At 36.2% G+C, this 21538-nt stretch overlaps 1 protein-coding gene and 1 pseudogene across 1 annotated transcript; both read right to left on the bottom strand.

Annotated features, from left to right (window-relative positions):
- Positions 1-236: 236 nt before the first annotated feature.
- Positions 237-3943, bottom strand: LOC120781303. The gene is made up of 4 exons (XM_040113503.1): positions 3899-3943; positions 793-997; positions 636-722; positions 237-577 (listed from the first exon to the last, which is right to left on the bottom strand). The coding sequence occupies exons 1-4, from the start codon at positions 3941-3943 to the stop codon at positions 237-239; spliced, it is 678 nt and encodes a 225-aa protein (XP_039969437.1).
- Positions 3944-5710: 1767 nt separating this feature from the next.
- On the bottom strand, positions 5711-7742 carry LOC120781306 (annotated as a pseudogene).
- Positions 7743-21538: the final 13796 nt, after the last annotated feature.

Genomic DNA, 21538 nt, shown 5'->3' with positions numbered 1-21538 from the left:
ATTGTTGCAACACCAGTATTACACAACATCTACTGCAATAATCGCGATATAATGGCTCCGTCACTTTCAAGTGGAATTGAAGATGTTGTAAACAATATGATTAATATACCCAATAATCGCAATGTTGAAAGTCATACAATAAAAAATCTTAACAGAAAATGTTTAATAGATAATTACTTCAGTTTATTGTAGTTTAATAAATACGTTTATAATTTTACATATATGTATTTTTTATTTCACCCTTCCAGATCCTTTTTCTTTCTTTCCAAATCTACTGCTAAAATTTTCATTTCCAAATCATGTTTTTCTTTCATCAACTTCGTTGATAGGTTGTTATTTTCTTCTAATAACTTCATTCTTTGTTCGCGCTCCGCATATATTATTTTTATATCCGCTTCATATTTTTCTTCCGTCCATTTTGCTTTCATATCTGCTAACTTTGCCCAAGCATTTTTCGCAGATCTTTGTGGTTTTTCTTCAAATTTTAGTTTTGAATATTTTGCTGTTTTCAACTTGCTGGGATCATATTTGTTCCAAAGCTGGTTTGATTCAACGTTTAATGTAACGTTGGCGGATTCTAAAAGATAGATTTATTTGTAATGATTCTGGTATTTTTTTACTTTAAAATTCTTTACCATTTATTCCTTTATAATTTTCCATTTCAGTCGTGTTTTCGAAATCCACTATGCTTTCTAATGTATCTTCCTCCAATATCACGGACTCTGTTTTAGAGAATTGATAAAATCATACATTTGAAATATCATGAAAATAAAATCAAGTGTATAAACTCACCATCAATATTTGCGGCAATTACATCATTGTCATACACCCTCTGCATGCCACTAACTTGCTTCCCACGCAACACAGTCAAAAGTTTTACATAAAACTCAGTTAACAGTTTCTTTAATGGTGATCCTCCTCCATTTAAATAAAGAGACCTTTTATCCTCTGCAACTCGCTTTTTTACCTCTCTTTTCAGATTGAGATACTTTTTATACTCTCGCAACAAAGCTGCTAAGGAGAGTATTATAGTTTTGTTCACATAACGGTTGTTTGTAAGTCCTAAAACTAAAAGAGTCAGATACAGGGTTATATATACTAAAGTGATCAGGGTGACGAGTGGAGTTGAAATCCGGATGTCTGTCTGTCCGTCCGTCTGTCCGTCCGTCCGTCCGTGCAAGCTGTAACTTGAGTAAAAATTGAGATATCATAATGAAACTTGGTACACGTATTCCTTGGCTCCATAAGAAGGTTAAGTTCGAAGATGGGCAAAATCGGCCAACTGCCACGCCCACAAAATGGCGGAAACCGAAAACCTATAAAGTGTCATAACTAAGCCATAAATAAAGATATTAAAGTGAATTTTGGCACAAAGGATCGCATTAGGGAGGGGCATATTTGGACGTAATTTTTTTGGAAAAGTGGGCGTGGCCCCGCCCCCTACTAAGTTTTTTGTACATATCTCATAAACTACTATAGCTATGTCAACCAAACTCTACAGAGTCGTTTTCTTCAGGCATTTCTATATACAGTTCAAAAGTGGAAGAAATCGGATAATAACCACGCCCACCTCCCATACAAAGGTTATGTTGAAAATCACTAAAAGTCCGTTAACCGACTAACAAAAAACGTCAGAAACACTAAATTTTACGGAAGAAATGGCAGAAGAAAGCTGCACCCAGGATTTTTTTAAAAATTGAAAATGGGCGTGGCCTCGCCCACTTATGGACCAAAAACCATATCTCAGGAACTGCTAGACCGATTTCAATGAAATTCGGTATATAATATTTTCTTAACCCCCTGATGACACGTACGAAATATGGGTGAAATCGGTTCACAACCACGCCTTCTTTCAATATAACGCTATTTCGAATTCTATCTGATGCCTTCTCTGTATAACATGTGTATACATTAGGAACCAATGATGATAGCGGAATAAAACTTTACAAAAATACGGTATTTGAAAAATATATAAATGACGTATAATGAAATCTCGATTATCACTTTATCATGCGAGAGTATAAAATGTTCGGTGACACCCGAACTTAGCCCTTCCTTACTTGTTTGGTATTGCTGTTATTGCTATGGCTGCTGTTTGTTAAATGCCCATGCGAATAATTAAAAAATGAAAGGAAATGAGGAGAAAAGCAGTGGAGCCAAATGAAAAGTATAGAGGAAGAGGCGCAATACTGCGGCAAAAGATGTCCGCTTCCTTTTATCATACAAATTTGCGGCTTTCCTTTGATAGCTGATTCTGGTGTTGTTATATAATATATGTATATATAGTGGGTATTACCACCATATAATCTAAGGAATTATTACTCGAGAATTGATCCCGCTTTCCCCCATTGACATGCAAAATAGGGTTTTAATATTTCAACCTGCGATAAAGATTTGTAGTATCTTATAGAGAATATCCCGAACCCAGTTACTTAGAGAAATTAACTGAGTAAATCAAAATATACTTTCAACATTAAACTTCACACCATCCAGTTCCATTGTACTTAAGTTGAATAGTTGAGACAGTCCAATATAGTAGGCGTTTTTATGACTACAGGTGAAGTTCAGCTAATATCTACCTCGGCAAAAGAAAGTTCAAGATTTCGAACTATATTTACGACTGACATAGCTGATTAATCACATACATATATTACTTCATTCAGTCTTCTTGATTGCACTTTTACAAACTTTTTTCAGCTCAAGGAGGTCTGTTTTACACTCTAACAGGCCTGTAAACATATTTTCTGGTACCGAAGAAATTAAATATTTGGTAACTCTGAGTTTTAGCTTCCATTTATGTCCATGAACACCGAACTCCGACAGATATTCATGTAATAAAGCAAATAAAATTGCTAGTTTAATACAGGCTAAGAAAAAGACATGAAATCAAATGCAGAATCACTTTTGCCAACAGGTGCTACTTTGGACTGAGTAGTCAATTGAAAAGTAAAGCACCATATCGACGAACACAGACCACATTCCACAAGTCCCTCACCAATCCCGTCCTGCTATATCGTGCAGATGCATGGACAATGACCATATCTGATTTTGAAAAAGTTCATCTGTTTATTGATTTGAGTTTATCACATTTTTTTATATATTCACTTCATTATGGTTTGATACCTTAACTTTAGTTGAGATACAAGCGTGGGAAAAGCGCTTTAGCGATAAAAGAGTCTCCTTGCAACTAGAGCAGTCCCAGAGAACTCCACCTATTCGAGGTCTGATATAATCGGGATCTTACATGTATTACAACTACAGACTACCTGATCAAATTGGACCGAGAATCTGCTTTGTTGGTTACATAAATTAAACTCTGTAGGACTTGTCTTGCACTTGTCCTTCTGTCGCTGCTGCCTTCATATATTTATGTGAATGTTCAACGTGACGAGCTGAACCGATTTACACATGTCTGTCTGTCTGCATATACGAGAACTGGTACACCATCAGATTTTGAGATATCGATCTGTAATTTTCAACACGTCGTTTTCCACGCAATAAGGTGCCAGTTTGTTAGAACTGGCGATGTTGAACCTCTAATGAATATAACTACTTATATGGAAACTTTTTTCTGGCAAGATATCTTCACATAATGTGGTATAGATTATTGGCCGAGGCAAAGGTTTTATCCCTTATTAAGTAACTCGAGCGCCTTAATATGGTGCAGCCAAAGTAAAGTTTTATTATTTTATTTTTGTCACCTCCTTGCTTACCACACGTCTTTTTTTTCATCTTCCAACCACAGTCTTTACTCTGCAGTCAATTGTCTCAGCTGTCAGTTGTCGTTTGTCCGGTTTTGTCGGTCATCAGCGAATTTATTTACCTAATGATCGCATTTTGTTTGGCTGATGATGATAGGGTTAATTATTATGAATATTATTGGTGTTGCTAGGCGTACCTTGCGCGACATAGGCACCAATCTGCTTTGTTTCAAACTGTTCATATTGTTATTTTGCCTGTTTGTTGCCAATTTTTTTTTTACATTTTGCAGCCTATGCAAATGAGCATGCTTTGTTGCCAAGCAAAATAGAAAATTTTGCGGAAAATGATAAACTAAGCCAAAGTGAAGTCGGTAGTATTGGATTTCATTTCGGCCATTTCAAGTCAAATAAATGATACCACAGCTAGAGAATAATAAATTAATAGTTGCTGATGGTGACAAGAAGTTTTTAACCGAATTTGGAACAATAATCGGCTGAGGAAATAAATAGTAGAAATACTTGAGGCAAATAAATGATAATTACTCCCAGGAGATCGCCGCTCTTTTATAATCAAGGTCTAATGGACGGAGACCTTCGTTCTTTTGTTGTTTTACATTTCCTTTTTGATTCGTGCAACGTCAGATGAGTCAAAGCGATCGTCACTCACTCGTTCACGCTCACTTTTTTAATAAGTAGATTAAGCAAAGACACTTCAACATTTACCACAAAATTCAGTTTTTGGATTGGTCTTTGAAATTCTCACTAAGAACCTCTCAGCTGATTTGATTAGATTCTTAAACTTTATGTGTTTGACTTGACTTCCCATCGTCTAATAACTTCACACCAGATGTCCAAACATCAGTCGCCGGCAGAATACGATCAGCTCACATGCAAGAAGGAAGCGTCTAATAAGTCATGGAGATCACATCATATCTACCCTTTTAGTATGTGTAACCTAGACTTCAAAGATTATCTCGAATATTGGTTACAAACGAACGGACCAGTCCGCGAGTACAAGATTAATGGACACAGAAAAAGCATTTGACCACTTAGTAAGGTTGTAGCATTCTCTTTCCTAACTGTAACATACATATAGTATGTACAAGTATATGTATATGAACTTTAGAAATGCATGAAATAAGACAAATATTGACACATATCGATAAACATTCTCAGATTGTATTGTCACAGTTCCGAATCAAATCAAAACAACATCTTTAACTCAATATTTTTCGGAGACCTGGGTTCAGAGATGTGATTTTTGGATTTGAACTGATGAATTGATATGTGAAAGGCTTTTGGTTATACCAAATTGACGCTTTCTATATCACAGCGGATGCTTTTCTGACCTTCGACATCTGCAGTTTGAGGTTATGGACATTTATTTACTCATTGGGATTCCAAATCGTTGGAATTTAATATTGCTCTATCTTGTTAGATTTACATACATAACTAGTGATGGCAATTTTTTTTTTAATCGATTAAATAATCAAATGATTGGTTGCGAGATATAAAAAAATAATTGCAATTAATGTAAAAAAATCGATTAATCGATTAATTCCAATGTTTTCAAATAATACTAAATTGCACAAAGACCACCACCAAGTTTCAGCGCCGAATCTTGTATTATAATGCTCTATCACAGAGTCCCAGACCTATCCTAAACGAGAAAATATATTTGAAGTTAAGTAGCACAATGACATTAAATTTATCAAAATATGTACAGCAATCTTAAAGTAAAAGAATTGCCTCTTGCTTGAAAGACTATGTTTTGCAACTTTGCGTAAAAATAAAACCAATAAAATCTAGGAGACTATATTCTTATTTCAGACATTCAAATTATGTCGGCATATACACAAAAACAAAAACGGAAATAAAATTAAAATATCGTATTAAAAATTCATTTGCCTTAGCTTAAATGAAAATATGTATATTCATTGAAGTCAAGAAAATGTATTCTCTGTTCAACCAAGTTTGAAGAAAAAGCAATTTCGATAAAAAGTTTGTTGTCAAACGATTGCGTTTTTCGGTCGTAGTTGCACCCGCTTTTGAGAAAAGCCGCTCAGCTGGTACTGAGGTACCAAGTAGATGACAATACTTTTTTGAAAGTCCGTACAGTTTTGGGTAAACGGTTTTCATTTCTTCCCAAGCATCAATAGTGTTTCGACTTTGTTCTAATACCTGACAATTCAAATAAGAGCTCAATTCATCTTGTGGATATGTAAAATCGTTGTCCTTCCTCCTTCTTTTGTGCACTACAGTTTTGTGAGGGGCCTAGAGGTCAAACTCATTCTCTACCGATTCCACTGATGACTTGCTGCTCGTTTCCATAGTATCATCTGCAACTGTTATTTCAGTACGTAAAAACTTTATAACTGGGGGCAACGCTAATGGGTCTTTGAAATGAATTATTTTGAATCTCGGGTCGAGTAATGTTGTTGCAGCTAGCAAAAAGGAATGTTCGATGTAGCAAAATGTACGATCAAACTGATTTAACACGACATCTTTTAGTTTTTCAGCGACTGGCTGTTTAGCTGTTATTCTCACTATTTGTTCCCGACCACAGTGAACTAATGGAATCACTTGACTTAACGTTACTCGTTGATCACCACTTAGATGTACAGTCATTGCCTCTAATGATCTCAATATACTGAGTATTTCCATGATATCATCTTTTTCCTTAGATGTTGTCATTACCGGTGCGTCAGAATAGTTGAAGAGTATTTGGTTAATATATGAACATAGTTTAATGAACCGTTCAAGCATGTAGTAGGTCGAATTCCAACGTGTTTTCACGTCCACAATTGGCTTAAGCATTTTGCCTTCAGCTACTCCGGCAGCAGCTTTCATATTTCGAAGATCATCATTAGCTTTAACACTTCTTTTTAGCCGCTTAACTATTTCTTTGCATTCTACAGCAACTGCATTTACTTCAGGATTGTTCAGTGAGTTTTACATACTAAATTGAGGGTGTGTGCAAAACAAGGAATAGGGCGTTTTTTGCCAAATGGATCATGTACAGCTTTTACGATGTTTGCACCATTGTCGGTCACTACAGCCATTACTTTTTTTTCGTCAATAGAAAAGTCTTTCAAAGCAGCAATGAGAACTTTGGAAATATGTGATGCAGTATGTGCTTCTGTTAATTTATAAACGCCAATTGTTTCATTAAATTGCTTCGTCCCATTTACACCATGAATGGTCAAACCAAACATGCTATTCATTTCTACATCAGTCCAGACATCTGTCGTTCTTCATCGTTCATATTTTCAATGTGAGCCGTGATGGTATTTCTTATTGGGACTTTGTAAAGAGGAAAATGTTGCTTCATGAAACTTAAGAAGCCTTTACCTTTTAAAAAATAAATGAACAAAAAGCGTCATTCATTATAAATTTTTTTTGTAATGTATTTTAATATACCTTCAACTAAGTCAAAAGGTAGATTATCCTTGATAACCATTTCCACTATTCCATGCTGTAGCTTTTGGTTCTTTGAGCCATGAAGCGAAAAGTTTTCAATATTTTGGAAGACTTTAGAAATGAGGAGTTGAGGATTTTTACTGCTACAGCTAGGTAGCTCTCTCATGCTGCCTTCTTTCGGTTTCTTGCTGCTGAAGCTTGGCCCCTCACTTAAAGGGCTTTCATTAATTGGTTTGCAACTCGGCATTTCAATCATGGTGTCAGTGTCATCATAACTTAGGGAAACATTGTCTTTACTCCTAGATTGCAGAGTCTAATTTGTACACATATATTTATGTATATATACCTAGAAGAAATTGTATTTAAAAATGTAATACCGATTGCTCCAACTTACCACCAATTTGCAGGCTACAGTTGCATGCTTTAATTTTAAATCTTTCAACATATTTGATGTGTTATTAGAAAATTTTAAATGTTTGCAGCAAAGTTGACATTTAACATAGTTATCGCTTATTTCATTAAAAAGTTTCTACACTCCGCTTTTAACTGACGCCATTGCTCTTCAAACAACTGAATGTAAAATGCGTTTGACTTAACTGTAAGTGCAGTGTTACCAGACATTCATTTGTTGATATTAAACTACGTTGACATATTAGAATTTAACTATGTTTACACCGTTTCCAGTTATAAATGACTGATGCGACCAATTTCGACCCTTGTACACTAACTTAGATGAACATAAAATGTATTAAAATTCAAAATGCTGTTTGCGATTATTTTGCAATTACTCGAGTAATAATCGACTAATTAAAAAAGGTGTTTCGATGCAATTAAATCGTAAATTGAATGAAAATAATCGATTAATTTAATCAAATGATTAATCATTGCCATCTCTATACATAACCCATTAAAAGTGGACCACGCATTCGGTAGATCTTCGATATTCATTAAAAGTCAAGGCTTCTTCCTACACCTATGTATATCCTCTTCTGACATAGTTTCAAACGAGGAAGAGCTATTGATAACATAGTTTCAAGTTGCAAGAAACAGGACTTCCAAAGGTTTCTTGCTAATCGCAGAAAGCCTGAGAAGTACTGGCGCCGGCTAAAAGCTCAGTTATTTATCTTGTTAGTCCTCTGAAGAGAGCTGTGACCTCAACTAATGGACTAGTTTTGAAATAATTTGAAATTTAGGCAAAGCATAAGTCTTATCCTTAAAACGTCAATAGAGTCGTTCCACTATAATATTCTGACCAAGTTGCGGTAACATTGTTGAAAGAACTTATCTACTTCGTCCTTCTGGACCAATTTCCATTTAATGTGGAGCCTTTTCTGTTTAGTGCCCGGTGAAATAAAAAAGACTTCAGCTTATTCGACAAAGGTATGCAATCCTCCGTACATAATATCAACTCTGAAATAATCTATTTTTATTCAAATACAAATACGTTTTATTGCGAGTTGCGAGTTTTCGTAAAATACGTTTTATTTGTATTTCCTTGCTGAAAGAGCTCAAAATGACGTGTGCTTCAGTTTTCGCCTCAAAAACCATTAAACAACTGCCAAGACACTGAGAGGCAAAGTGAGAAATCAAAGTAAAGAAAACTGAAGGCTGACAAAACTTTTTATGCTAAAAGTTTAAATTTGATTAAATAGTGACAGTGGTCGTTATCTCGCATGCTAGTTATTGTCGGCCATGCCAGGCTGGAGCCGGAAGAGATAAACACAGTCAACATAACACAAATAACAGCAAAAATAATAATAGAAATAAAATAAAATAAAATAAAATAAAAATGTTGCTCAGCAAAAAGGGTAAAATGTGCGACGAGTGGATGTAAAAATAGTGTCGCGTTGAGCAGCGGCCACCTTAAATGCAATAAACTCGCTCGTACTGCAACAATTTCGACAAAATCACTGCGTGAGGACTAAGTTGGTAGAATGCATCACAGAAAAAAGTGAATGTTCAGTTTCGTAAGTAACCCAACGGTAATAAAAACGTATAAACTAGAAAATTGTGCTGACAAATACAGGCAGACACGACGAATAAGCCAGCGCATATTTTGGATGTGAAACAAGTATAGTGGGACCCTTTAGGGAACGTTTGTACTAAATTTATGGTTTCCGAGGTTCAGTCCAAATCAGCTTAGCTGACGAAAGCTGTTTTGCGAGTTTTCGTAAAATCACTTTTGCTGAGGTGTACGAACGGTATTTCATAGATAGAGATTTTCTACGAATGCGTCCTTTAATTTGCACCCTTCGAACCATATTGTTCAGGTGTCCGAAAGAAGCTCATAACACTACGGTAATAATATTGTGTTTACAGCCGCAATAAGCGTAGGCTTAAAAAAATACTATTTGGAAAACTACACACAGATTGAGAAGATTATCAATTTAAAAGAACGCTTGTTAGGTCCAAGGGAACTAATTTTGAAAATAAAGTTCTAACGAGCTCAATCCAAATTTGGGAACAACGTATAAAATTATTTTATTTACGCACCAGGAAGAGTTCATAGGATCTTTATACGGATAACACTCGACAAGCTTGTAACGAAGCTTTTTTCTGCCCCTGCTTCTTACAAGTATAAATTGCTGAGGTATACTCGCCGTGTCCAGGGTTCGTTACAATAAATTTGTAAAAATTGGGGCTCTTCTGCGAATCGTACTTTATTTCATTCAACTTACATTAATATGTATTAATCAATGTTGCAAAATTGTCTCCTGCGTTGTACTGTCGCCGCCCGAGGACGACGCTGTCAGGGTAACGGTTCTGTGTGGCCCGTTAGGGCAATACCGTTTCCCGCTCTGATGCGTTCCTGGGTGCTAGACGACTGCAATGACGATGTCCTGCGACGTGCGTTGACGCTCTCGTGCTACGACGACCACGCTCAGCTATTTCTGCCGACGCTCGTGTAGGCTTCAATGACGGTGTCCTGGCGTACACGTTGACGCTCCTCCGCAACGACGACTGCGCTCGACTACTTCTGCCGGTGATCCTGTATGCATCGATGACGATGTCCTGGCGTATACGTTGACGCTCGCGTGCTACGACGACTACGCTCGGCTACTTCTGCCAGCGCTCGTGTAGGCTTCAATGACGCTGTCCTGATGCCGACGCTCGTGTAGGCTTCAATAACGCTGTACTGGTATACACGTTTACGCTCCTCTGCTACGCTGGAGAGGTCCTTTTAACCACTTTTGCTGCGTAGAGATCCCGGATCACGGAAGACTGTGTTAGCGGCCGCGATGTTAAAGGTTGAGTTGGTCAGAGGATAAACTCACTACCAAGCTCACCCTTAGCAGACGCGTTCACAAGTCAGGGTATCAAGACTAGCCAGAGGATAAACTCACTGCGTAGTCTGATGCCAAGCGTGCGTACGCTGTCACCAGGAATAAGGGGATGTTAAACTTATTCCAGTGTGAGAGCGCCTCAAAATTAGCGTTTTTTATAACATTTTCCATTATTGCCAGATCGAACCAACTAACAATTTTTGGGCATTTTAACCCAATACCCAACATTTAGTACGAATATAAATTACTAATTAGTGGTTATTTATTATATGGAGAAACTATTTAAATCTTTTTAAAGAATATTATAACAACTGACTTTTGTCCTTTCAATACCCAATAATAGGATTTAAGGTTGTTAGCTCTCAATCATTAAAAATTTTTAATAATTTTCAATTGAAAATATTACTATGATGTTTCAAATTACAAAACATTTCATCAAATACCTTTAAATTTCACAAATTTATTTAATTTTCATTGTTTTGCATTTTTGATAAGGGGTCTTGAACGATGCAACAAATCCCTCCGTATACATATATATTTTTTGGTAAGATTTCAATCTGGCCATCGCTCGTTTCCAATTGCTAAACGTCAAAACCTCCTGACCTCGATCAACTGTCAAAGTTTAGGTGGTTTTGACGTTTAGCAATTGCTCTCTCACTTCCAGTGAGAGAGGAGTTAAACATCTCTTTATCTCTGCTGTCACAGTCCCGTGCTGACTGACTGATCATCCATCACCTAACTCCCCAGCAAGCCTGTGCTGTGTGCTAAAACATTCGCAACATGTTGCGTTGGGATGGCGTGTGTTGCTGGGACGGCGTATGTTGCTGGCAGTGACGTGGTTTTACCGCTGCGTATGCATGCTTGTTGTTGTTTTGTCTGCTTGCCTGATTTCTCCGTCTCCGTGGTATCCCGATGTATTGCTTGCGTGGCGTGGTTTTACTGCTGCGTATGCGTTGTTGTTGTCATTTACTCTGCATGTCTGGTTTCTCGATCTTCTTGTGTTTCTAGAAGTGGCGTGGTTTTCCCGTTGTGTTGTGAACAATAGGGTGTGCCTTTATGGGTTGTGTGGGGTAAATTCTGTAAAGATATTTAGTTCTCACAAGCTATTTCGATAGAGTCGGACCAAACAACGAGAAATATTAGTGTTACATGAGGAGTCCTTGCATGCAAAATATATACAGTCCTAACCCATGCTATATCTGCAAAGCGCCTAAGACCAGCCACAAATTTATTGAGTCCGTTAGTATCTACTTCAGCCAATACACCAGATTTATAGGAAGTATGACCAAGATGATCCAATCTTAATCTGGTGAAAGCTGGACAGATGAGGCGGAAACATCTTTCTCCGTCCAAATGTTTCAATCGCATCTTCCTTCCTGCAGATTTAACAAATTGTGTTCTCTAGCTGGCCTTACCGCGTGAAAAACAGTAGACAGGGTCCAGTTAGGACACTTATCATTGCGATTATGTGAACCTTTGTATGATTTAGAAGTTCAATGAATCTTTTGCGATCTACTCTATGCCAGAATGCTGTCACAAACCCACAAGCCCAACGCAACGCCAAAGGCATTATCAGAAATCTCAAGGCCTTCATTGCAGTTCTGCTATCGGAAAATACTCTTGGTAACTTACCCAGCATTTTTTTTCAGTTTGAGAAAAATGACAACAGCTGCCGTTGCAAATTATAGAAGAACTAAGGTCTTGAGAGAGTTCAGTTTCAAATGTCAGAAAATTAACTCTAAGCCATTATTCGTGAAAATATTCGTATCGGACATAAAACAGAGCAAGCAATATTGTCGTACATACTTATCACCGTGTTCTTGAAAATATATACGTAAATGCATACAACTGGAATATGCTTAGTTATTTTTAACAACTACTTGATATTTGCGAAATACTGCGAAAATACGGAATTGTTTAACAAATTTTAAAGATGAGAAAACGTTCCGCGAATAGTGTTTGGGAGCGCGAGTACGAGTTACTTTAGGGTCATTTGCAAATAGATCCAATTGTCGTGGAAACTGGACGCAACCTCAAAGATTTTTACCTTGCATATTCCTTGCAGGCTTACAAATGAAATGCTGTTCACTTGCGCTTCGCATTTTGGCGCAACAATAATGTTGATGTGACTGCTCAAAAGCTACTAAAGTGTGTGACGCTTGAAAAAAGTATCGTAGAACACAGCACAGCTTCAAAAAGCAGCCAGCAAAATCGTCAACTTATTGTTGTCACAACAACAATAGTGCCACAGAGGTATTATGACAGTCACAATTCAAGTGCACAACCATGAAATGCATAAAAATAAAACACCGAAGAAAGTAGCCAAGTATCTTTACGAGTACAACTGCTAAGTATGCAACTGGTGAGTAAGTAATGATTGTGAACTAAATATATTTTGTGTTGGAAAAGTTCATAAAACTTGGAGAACATTTTCAAAAAATCAAAAACAAAAAATCGAAAATATGGTACTGAACTCAAAAATAGGGAGTAATACGTAGGAGACAATCGCAGTTGGGATGACCACGTAAAGTTTTAGTCTTTTTGGTTATTTTTATTTTCTGCAAATTTGGTAATCCACCACGAGTGCGTGAAGTACTCATAAAGCGGAGTAAGAAAATCATAAAAAATAGCAATAAAAAGAGTTTCAGACTCACATGTTAAGGACTAGTGCGACAGCAGCTCTGATGGTCGTAAAGTTATTAAGATGGTGACACAAGTGACTACTAAGATCGGTTTGGAGAATTTAGTTGATGTAAATTTTTATTCCTTTTCGCTGTTTGGCGCCAATTGGAGATTCTCAGTTTAGCCAGGTCTTTAGCTGCTGTCTCTTATTTCGCTGAACTATGTCATTGTCGTCGAACATCTCATAAGCTTATCGTATTGCGGTATTCGCCATTACCAATGCGCATAGGGCCATAAATCTTTCGCAGAACCTTTCTCTCGAAAACTCGAAATGTCGACTCATCAGATATATAACAATTTCCAGTTTGGAATTCCAACTTGCTTTAGAGTTCTACAAGGTCTAGACACCGAAGACACAATTTTATTCATAAATATTTTTTGAAGCGCCAAAATTTTTCTTCCGAACGGTCGTTTGAGTTTGCTGAATAGCCAGAAGTCATACGCAGATAAATCAGGCGAATACGGTGGGTGCAGAAGTTCGTATTGTTTAAAGATTACACGATAACCGAAGACGCCTGCCAACAGAACCTTTATTCCTGACAAGCTTTGACGTGTTTTATTTCATCTTGGGCTCTCCTTTGCAACGATATTCGGCTGATTGATCTCTGTTTCCAGGTCATAAGCATAAGTCCAAGACAACCAACATTGTTTCACAGATGTTAACGGTACGCTGTTTTTCGAAAAAAATTGGTGATTTTGGAACTAATCGTGCTTTTACTTTTTTAGGCCCAAATGATCTTTCAAAAAGGTTTTTACTGATCCTTCCGATATTCAAACAATTCCAGTCAGATCTCTGACAGTTAATCTTCGATTCTCATGATAAAAAGGATCTCGTGATCACAAAATTTATGGTTGTTGATAAGTGCTTCCTGAAGAAGCTGGAAGAAGTTTTTAGCTATTGCTAATGAGGTCATGCAGTTTTGACTAGTCAACGAGCTGGTAGTCTGAAACTAGAGTAGATGGAAAGCTCCCGACACCACCACCTGCTTTCTTAATATGTAAGTCATCATGAAACACAAGGACTTTGAAGCAAAAAGCTTAGGATTTCGACAGGTTTTGTGCAAGTTTTGTGGAACCTTAAGGAAATTATAAACATATCTCGGAAGAAAAATATCACAAGGAATTAAAATATGAATCCACATCTTAACTGTGGATAAACTCCATCAATCGCCAACACCGGTCAAATAAGAGTATGAAATATAGGTGCGTTAGCTACACAAAACCCCAGCCTTTATCCCTCATATTAGTAGACAACTTTTCTCATATCACATTTTGTTTTTGTAAGTTTGCAACCCATGTAACTTTGCTTAATACTAGTATGCCGCTAGTGTCAGCACTTGTTTTAGTTGATATATAAAACTATTATGTAAGCATTATTCGTATACAAGTTTCTTATGGATGAATCTAAAATGAAATTTGCATGCAAAATTGAATTTTATTAAGCAGTTCCGCGACGACACAACTCACAGCGAAAACAACAACAAGAACAAACACAATCATTTGTGTCACAAGAGCGAGCAGCAACCAAATTTCAAGACATAGGGCTTATTCGAATTGTGACCGAAAGTGAAACTTTAACCATGAACTTTTTAATAAATATAGCGATAGATAATTTTGAAAGCAGGGATAATAACCTGCTGCTTAAGTATGGAAAAAATAGAAAACAAATTTTTTTAAGAAAGAGAAAGTGGTTCCTCGCTGAAATTTCAAAACAGTGACGAAGATGATAAAGGTTTGGAAAACAATTCCATTGTACCATGATGATACATATTTCACGCATTTTCGCATGACTCGTGAAACATTTGCAGTAAGTATTGTTGTTTACTTTGTGGAAGTACGTGATAAATAAATTAATTTGTCTTAGGACTTGAAAAATGCGTTAGAACCTTTTTGGTCAACACCACACGGGGAATATTCCTTGGAACGTTCCTTGCATATGACTCTTTGGAAGCTAAGCAATAGTAGCGTCACATATCGAGAGCTTGCCGATAGATTTTATGTTGGGCAAGGAACTGCCCACAAACTTTTCCTTAAAACAATCAAGACATGGCTAATGATCTATTTTAAGATAAGTGTTATATAATCAATTATTTAGGCCATATGCGACAGTAAGTTCTGTTTTTTAGATGTGTTCGTCGGCTACCCAGGTAGCTGTCATGATGCCAATGAGTGGAAAAATAGTCCACTTTACAAAGGGATCACATCTGGACAAATAAAACTTGCGAAAGATGCAATTATTCTAGCCGATTCAGCATATCCTGTTTCAAGATACTTAATTGCTCCTTTTAGAGATAACGGACATCTTTCCAGAGAGGAAAAACAATTCAACTATTATATGAGTTCAACCCGAGTATTTATCGAGCAAACATTTGGAATTTTCAGGGCTAAGTTCAAAATATTGAATCATATTGATATGCGCAATATAGAAGACATATCAACTGTGATATTAGCTTGCGCAATTTTACATAATTTTATACTGCGAAGCAATCCGGTTCATTCTGAAGACAATCATATGAGTATGCCTGAAAATTTAGAAAATTCAAATGATCACGATATGATTGAACTACCTGAAAATATAAATGACACTAATGAAGGAATTATCAGACGAAATAACTTGAAAATGCTATTTATTTCATAGAAGTATTATTTCAATAATGTATATATGTATGTACATATCAAATAAATGATTAATTGATTGAAATCTTGTTATATCAGTTAATTTAATTAAAATCACCTACCCTAGAATACTAAACCATTTTCTGTTTCTTTTTTAATAAAACATTAATTAATTAATTAATATTTATTTTATTTAAAATAGGAACTCATTCTTATAATAATAATATATATTAAATTAATATAAACATAAAGTTTATTATAAAATGAACACTTTTTATTTTTGGCACAATCCCTCCAAAACTTGCCGCAAATCCAACATTGATTTAATCCTTTCCTTGTCAACCAGCAATTTTTCCTTTTCGATCTTCATAGTTTCTTCGTGCCGAATCTGCTCTTTCCGCGCTTCTTCTTTAAAAAAATCCAATGTTTCATATGCAATAGTTTTTGGTCGTTTTTTTCGACTGACACCTTCTGCATCGCTTTCTTCCACGCACCTTTCCTCCTTACTCACTCCACTTTCAACTAAATATTGCAGTGAGCTCTGGAGGTTCCTTATGGGAGGCTCAATGGAGTGCCTATTTTCGAAAACGTTATCAAAATCCTTAAAATATTCCCACGTCGTGGCACCTCGACCTGTCGCGTCGTTGCGTTTTTTAATCCTCTTATACGTCGCAAACAAATTTAAAAATTTCCTCTGCATAAATTCTTTTGTTTGCGACACCACCGGATTTATAATACGCATATTTTCGACCACCTTACCCCATAGGACAGACTTTTTCCTCTTCCCGCCAGCAAACTCGGGCTCCAGGTCAAGTCGGGACCTTACTAGAAGTTTTGTAACCGGTGAATTTAACTTTTCACTGAAAACATATAAATCACGATATAATATATATTATTAAATTCAATAAATACCACTTTTACTTACCTCTCTTCTTCCATTATTGGCGCGCAATACAAAAATTTTTGAAGCAACAAAATACAACTATTTAAGAATTACTATAAAATATTTGCGCGCAGTAGAAAAATTTTTGATGCATAATGATGACATTTGGCGCGCATCAAGTGTCAAATTTTTACTCGCTCGAACGTCTGACTTTTGCACGAGTTGCCACATTTTTACATCGAATATGATGTTTGCGCAATATTGCGCAGTACTGCCAAGCTCGAATAAGCCCATACTTTTATAGAGAAGCAGCACTCGTGCACAGACTTTTGCGCGCAAACAAAGCATACATGCATAGAAAATTAAAAATAAAAAGAAGAAGCAGAAGAAGAAGAAGAGAGAGGCAGCTGCTGGCATAGAGTAACCTGCTGCTAAAGAATAACTTTAGTTTATTTACGAGTGCATAGAAAGAACTCCATTACCGCGCAGAAGAGCACACAAGCAGCACTACTTGAAGACAAAGGCAAAACAGAGTATTGGAAGTGCGAAGTTATGTAAATAGCAAGAAGTAAGTAAATAAATATGTGAAACAAAAGCGAGGGAAGTAGCACATAAACATATACTCACACATATACACTTTCATAAACATACTCACACCCCCGTAGAGATAACGCAATTTATGCGAAATTAAGCAGTAAGGAAATGAGAAGATAAGTGAGAGAAATCATATTAAAATTTTCTATATATTAATCTGTATAATGTAGTTTTCAGTATACTCAGGCCAAATCCGTAATAGAAGCAGATAATTTGCTTTGAAGCGTAGAAAACTGAAAGTATTTAAGCCAGTTGAAGCTCTCGACAATTCAACTGGATGATTACATATCACCCGCTCGTGCTATTTTCGAATTGTTCGAGGCCTTTGGAGGTTTTTAAAATCTGTGAGGTAACTATTTTTATTTTTGTTGGGTTTTGTAGATCACTTCTACAAGATATTTTATTAAGTACGTAAGTCCAGAAACGTAACATGGAATTTTGATAGAAAAGTAATTCCTTATAAAAGTAAAATTCTTAGAAAATTGCTATTTTAAATTAAAAATTTTACGATTTTTGAAATATAAAATTTTTAATATTTTAACACAGAAATTTTATTTCACTTTCTAAGTTTGTTGTTGATCGTTTGCAATGAATTTTATCTGATAATACCCACCTGAAAGCTGTCTTTCCATAAGCATTTAAAGAAGTTTACAAAATTTCAAAGCTTTCTAAAAGTTCTTTGACCATGCCAAAAGCTCTTTGAAGATGAGGTTGACAGAAAAATCTGAGAACGATGAGCTCGAGATGCTGACTAATATGAGTGCAGCTGGAAAATTCTATCAGAAGGCAAGTCTACCATAGACCAGATTTCCACAATTTGTTAGATCCAGTTGATAAACAATTCGACACCCATTCCCTTTTTGTCGATTTCGAAAGCAATTTTATTTAATTTTGTTGTTAATTTTAGAATATGAACATTGAAGCAAGACTCAACCGAAGCTATAATATCAAAGATAAAAGATTAGTTACAGCTTTTCTCATTTCATATTTTGTTTTTGTAGGTTTGCAACCTACGTAACTTTGTTCTAGTGTTATGTAGTATTTTGATGCTATGGTCAGCACGTGTTTTAGTTGATATATAAAGTTATTATGAAAGCATTCTTCGTGTACAAGTTTCTTATGGATGATTCTAAACCTAATTGTAAATAGGAAATTTGCATGCAAAATTGAAATTAATTGAAAAGTTCCGCGAAAACACAATTTACAACGAAGACAACAACGGCAACAGGCGCATGCATAGCAAATGAAAAAGAAAAACAAGAAAAAACGTTAACTTCGGCTACACCGAAGCTAATATACCCTTCACAGATTACATTGGTGCCTTAGAAAATAATTTATACCAAATTTCGTAAATATATCTTGTCAAATGCAAAAGTTTTCCATACAAGAACTTGATTCCGATCATTCAGTTTGTATGGCAGCTATATGCTATAGTAAGCTGATCTGAACAATTTTTTCGGAGATTACAATATTTTTACAAACAATAACTTATAACAAATTTCGTGAAGATACGTTGTCAAATGTGAAAGTTTTCCATACAAGAACTTGATTCCGATCGTTCAGTTTGTATGGTAGCTATATGCTATAGTTAACTGATCTGACCAATTTCTTCGGAGATTACATTGTTGCCTTAGAAAATAATCTATACCAAATTTGGTGAAGATACATTGTCAAATGTATGTGAAATTTTTCCATACAAGAACTTGATTCCAATCGTTCAGTTTGTATGGTAGCTATATGCTATTGTCCAATTTCTTCGGAGATTATATTGTTGCCTTAGAAAATAATCTATACCAAATTTGGTAAAGATACATTGTCAAATGTGAAAGTTTTCCATACAAGAACTTGATTCCGATCGTTTAGTTTATATGGCAGCTATATGTTATAGTGGTCCGATATCGGCCGTTCCGACAAATGAGCAGCTTCTTGAAGAGAAAATGACGTTTGCAAAATTTCAAAAGGATATCTTAAAACCTGAGGGAGTAGTTCTTATACATATATACAGACAGACGGACGGACAGACGAACAGACGGACATGGCTAAATCGACTCAGCTCAACATACTGATCATTAATATATATACTTTATAGGGTCTCCGACGCTTCCTTCTGCGTGTTACAAACTTCGTGACAAACTTAATATACCCTGTTCAGGGTATAATTAAAAGAGGAAGAAGAAGAAAGAGGCGGCTGCTGGATAGAGTAACCTGCTGCTAAAGAATCACTTTAGTTTATTTATGAGTACATAGAAGGAACTACATTACTGCGCAGAAGAGCATACAAGCAGCACCGCTTGAAGACAAAGGCAAAGCAGAGTAGCGGAAGTGCAAAGTTATGCAGAGCGAGTTAAGTGGCGCAGATGAACACACTTATATACACATAAACACATACTCAGACATACACACTTTCATAAACTCACTCACACCCCCGCACAGATACCGCAATACAGATGTGGGTATTTGAAATTAATATTTTTGCAGTATTGCTGAATTTTCGCATACAAATTTATATGAAATTAAACAGTAAGGTGATTAGAAGATAAGTGAGAGAAATCATATTAAACTTTCCAATATATTAATCTATATAATGTAATTTTTAATATACTTAGGCCAAATCCTCAATAGAAGCAGATAATTTGCTTTGAAGCGTAGAAAACTGAAAGTATTTAAGCCAGTTAAGTACTCGACAATTCAACTGCTTGATTACATAACACCCGTTGGTGTTTTTTCGAATTATCTGAAGCCTTCAGTAACTATTTTTATGATTCCATAATAGTGCATGCAGATTGCTCTAATCTCTAGCTAGAAGAGTTCTACAAATAAAAACAAAGCCCATATACTATATGTGGGGCAAATTGAGCACAAGTAGGGTTTTGTAGAGCATTTCTAAAATAAATTGTATTAAGTACGCTTTCGTCGAAGCTTATATACTATTCTGAAATTTAAGGCTAGGAGCATAATTTTGATGGAAAAATAATTTCTTATAAAAGTAAAATTCTTAGAAAATGGCTATATTAAATTTGAAAAATTTTACGATTCAGTTTTTGAAATTTAAAACTTTTAATATTTTAACACAAAAATTTTATTTAACTTTCTAAATAGTTGATCGTTGGCGATGAATTTAATCAGATAATAACGACCTGAGAGTAGTCTTTCCAAAAGCATTCGAAAAAGTTTAAAAAATTTCAAAGATTTCTAAAAGCTCTTAGAGCTAGCCAAAAGCTCTTTGAAGATGAGGCAGGCAGAAAAATGTGAGTACGAAGAGCACGAGATGCTGGCTAATATGAGTGCAACCCGAAAATTTTATCAGAAGTCAAGGCTACCATAGACCATCATCACTCTTTGACAAATGCTGCCTATTTGACACCATTTCTAAAGTTGATATCTCTGCAAAACTCATACAGTTATGGAGAAAACTGTACTCAATATTTTTCTCATCAGCTCCGTCAAACTCGAGAAGAGCCTCGCCGAACCGTTCAATATCTGAAAAGATTTAAGACAGGGGATTTCCTCTTGTGCGTCTCCTTCAATAAAATGCGAGCAAATGTAATACGTGCCGCTTATCTGAACCGCAGTGAGACTGCCTACTCTGAAAGTACCATACTACTGGGGTGAGCAGTTAGTATTAAGAGCATTAGTCTTAACTACGGAGCCGTCAGTGCAGCCTTTTATAACTTTGAGAAAGAAGCGGAAGAGGTTGGTCTTGTGGTGAATGAGAGCAAGGTAAAGTTCTTGGAGGGCACACACAAAGATTCTTCGCGTCTGGGGTACTACGACACTTTTGGCAACTATAAATTTGAAAAAATTAAGGATTTTGAATATCTCGGGACTAGCATAAATACCACCAATAATCTAAGCCAACAACAGAATAACTCTTGCTAGTAGGTTCTACTTTGGAATCGATAGGCTCTCTCGACGATTCAAAATTTCGCTATCTCTCATTACTCCCGTCCAATTATACGCCCCGAAGCATCAGCGATGTAGAATCGCAATGAAAAATCACTTTGAGCATTCTTGAGAACTGTTCTTCGCAAGATCTTTGGAGCCGTCCGCGTGAGCGATGAATATCGAAGAAGATGGAGATGGAAGATGGAAGAAATCCAATGAAAGCACTAGCTAGACAATGTTGCCCGGATGGAAGGTGAAGTTCCTTCGGTTTGAGACACACGAAGCCAAAGAAAAGACCATGTCAGGGCAAGATTGCTTAGAACACCGGTCCATTGTGATACATATACCTTATAAACAATAGATCATAAGACTCTTGCAAGTCTTCAAAGCGCTTTGAGCCTATCACAACTTTGTTAATGCGGCTAATGTCAGTTTCGCCGATGTCTCCTGGTTTGCCGCCTTGCAAAGGCTGG

The sequence above is a fragment of the Bactrocera tryoni genome, unplaced genomic scaffold, assembly GCF_016617805.1.
Source record: "Bactrocera tryoni isolate S06 unplaced genomic scaffold, CSIRO_BtryS06_freeze2 scaffold_557, whole genome shotgun sequence".
NCBI classification, from domain to species: domain Eukaryota; kingdom Metazoa; phylum Arthropoda; class Insecta; order Diptera; family Tephritidae; genus Bactrocera; species Bactrocera tryoni.
This window is presented reverse-complemented; position numbering and strand designations above follow the sequence as displayed.

Coding starts and splice junctions, on each gene's coding strand:
- LOC120781303 (XM_040113503.1), bottom strand. CDS start 3,943: ATGAACAGTTTGAAACAAAGCAGATTGGTGCCTATGTCGCGCAAG. Junction 998..3,898: donor TGGTGCCTATGTCGCGCAAG/GTACGCCTAGCA, acceptor TTGTTGCGAGAG/TATAAAAAGTATCTCAATCT. Junction 723..792: donor AATTGCCGCAAATATTGATG/GTGAGTTTATAC, acceptor TCTCTAAAACAG/AGTCCGTGATATTGGAGGAA.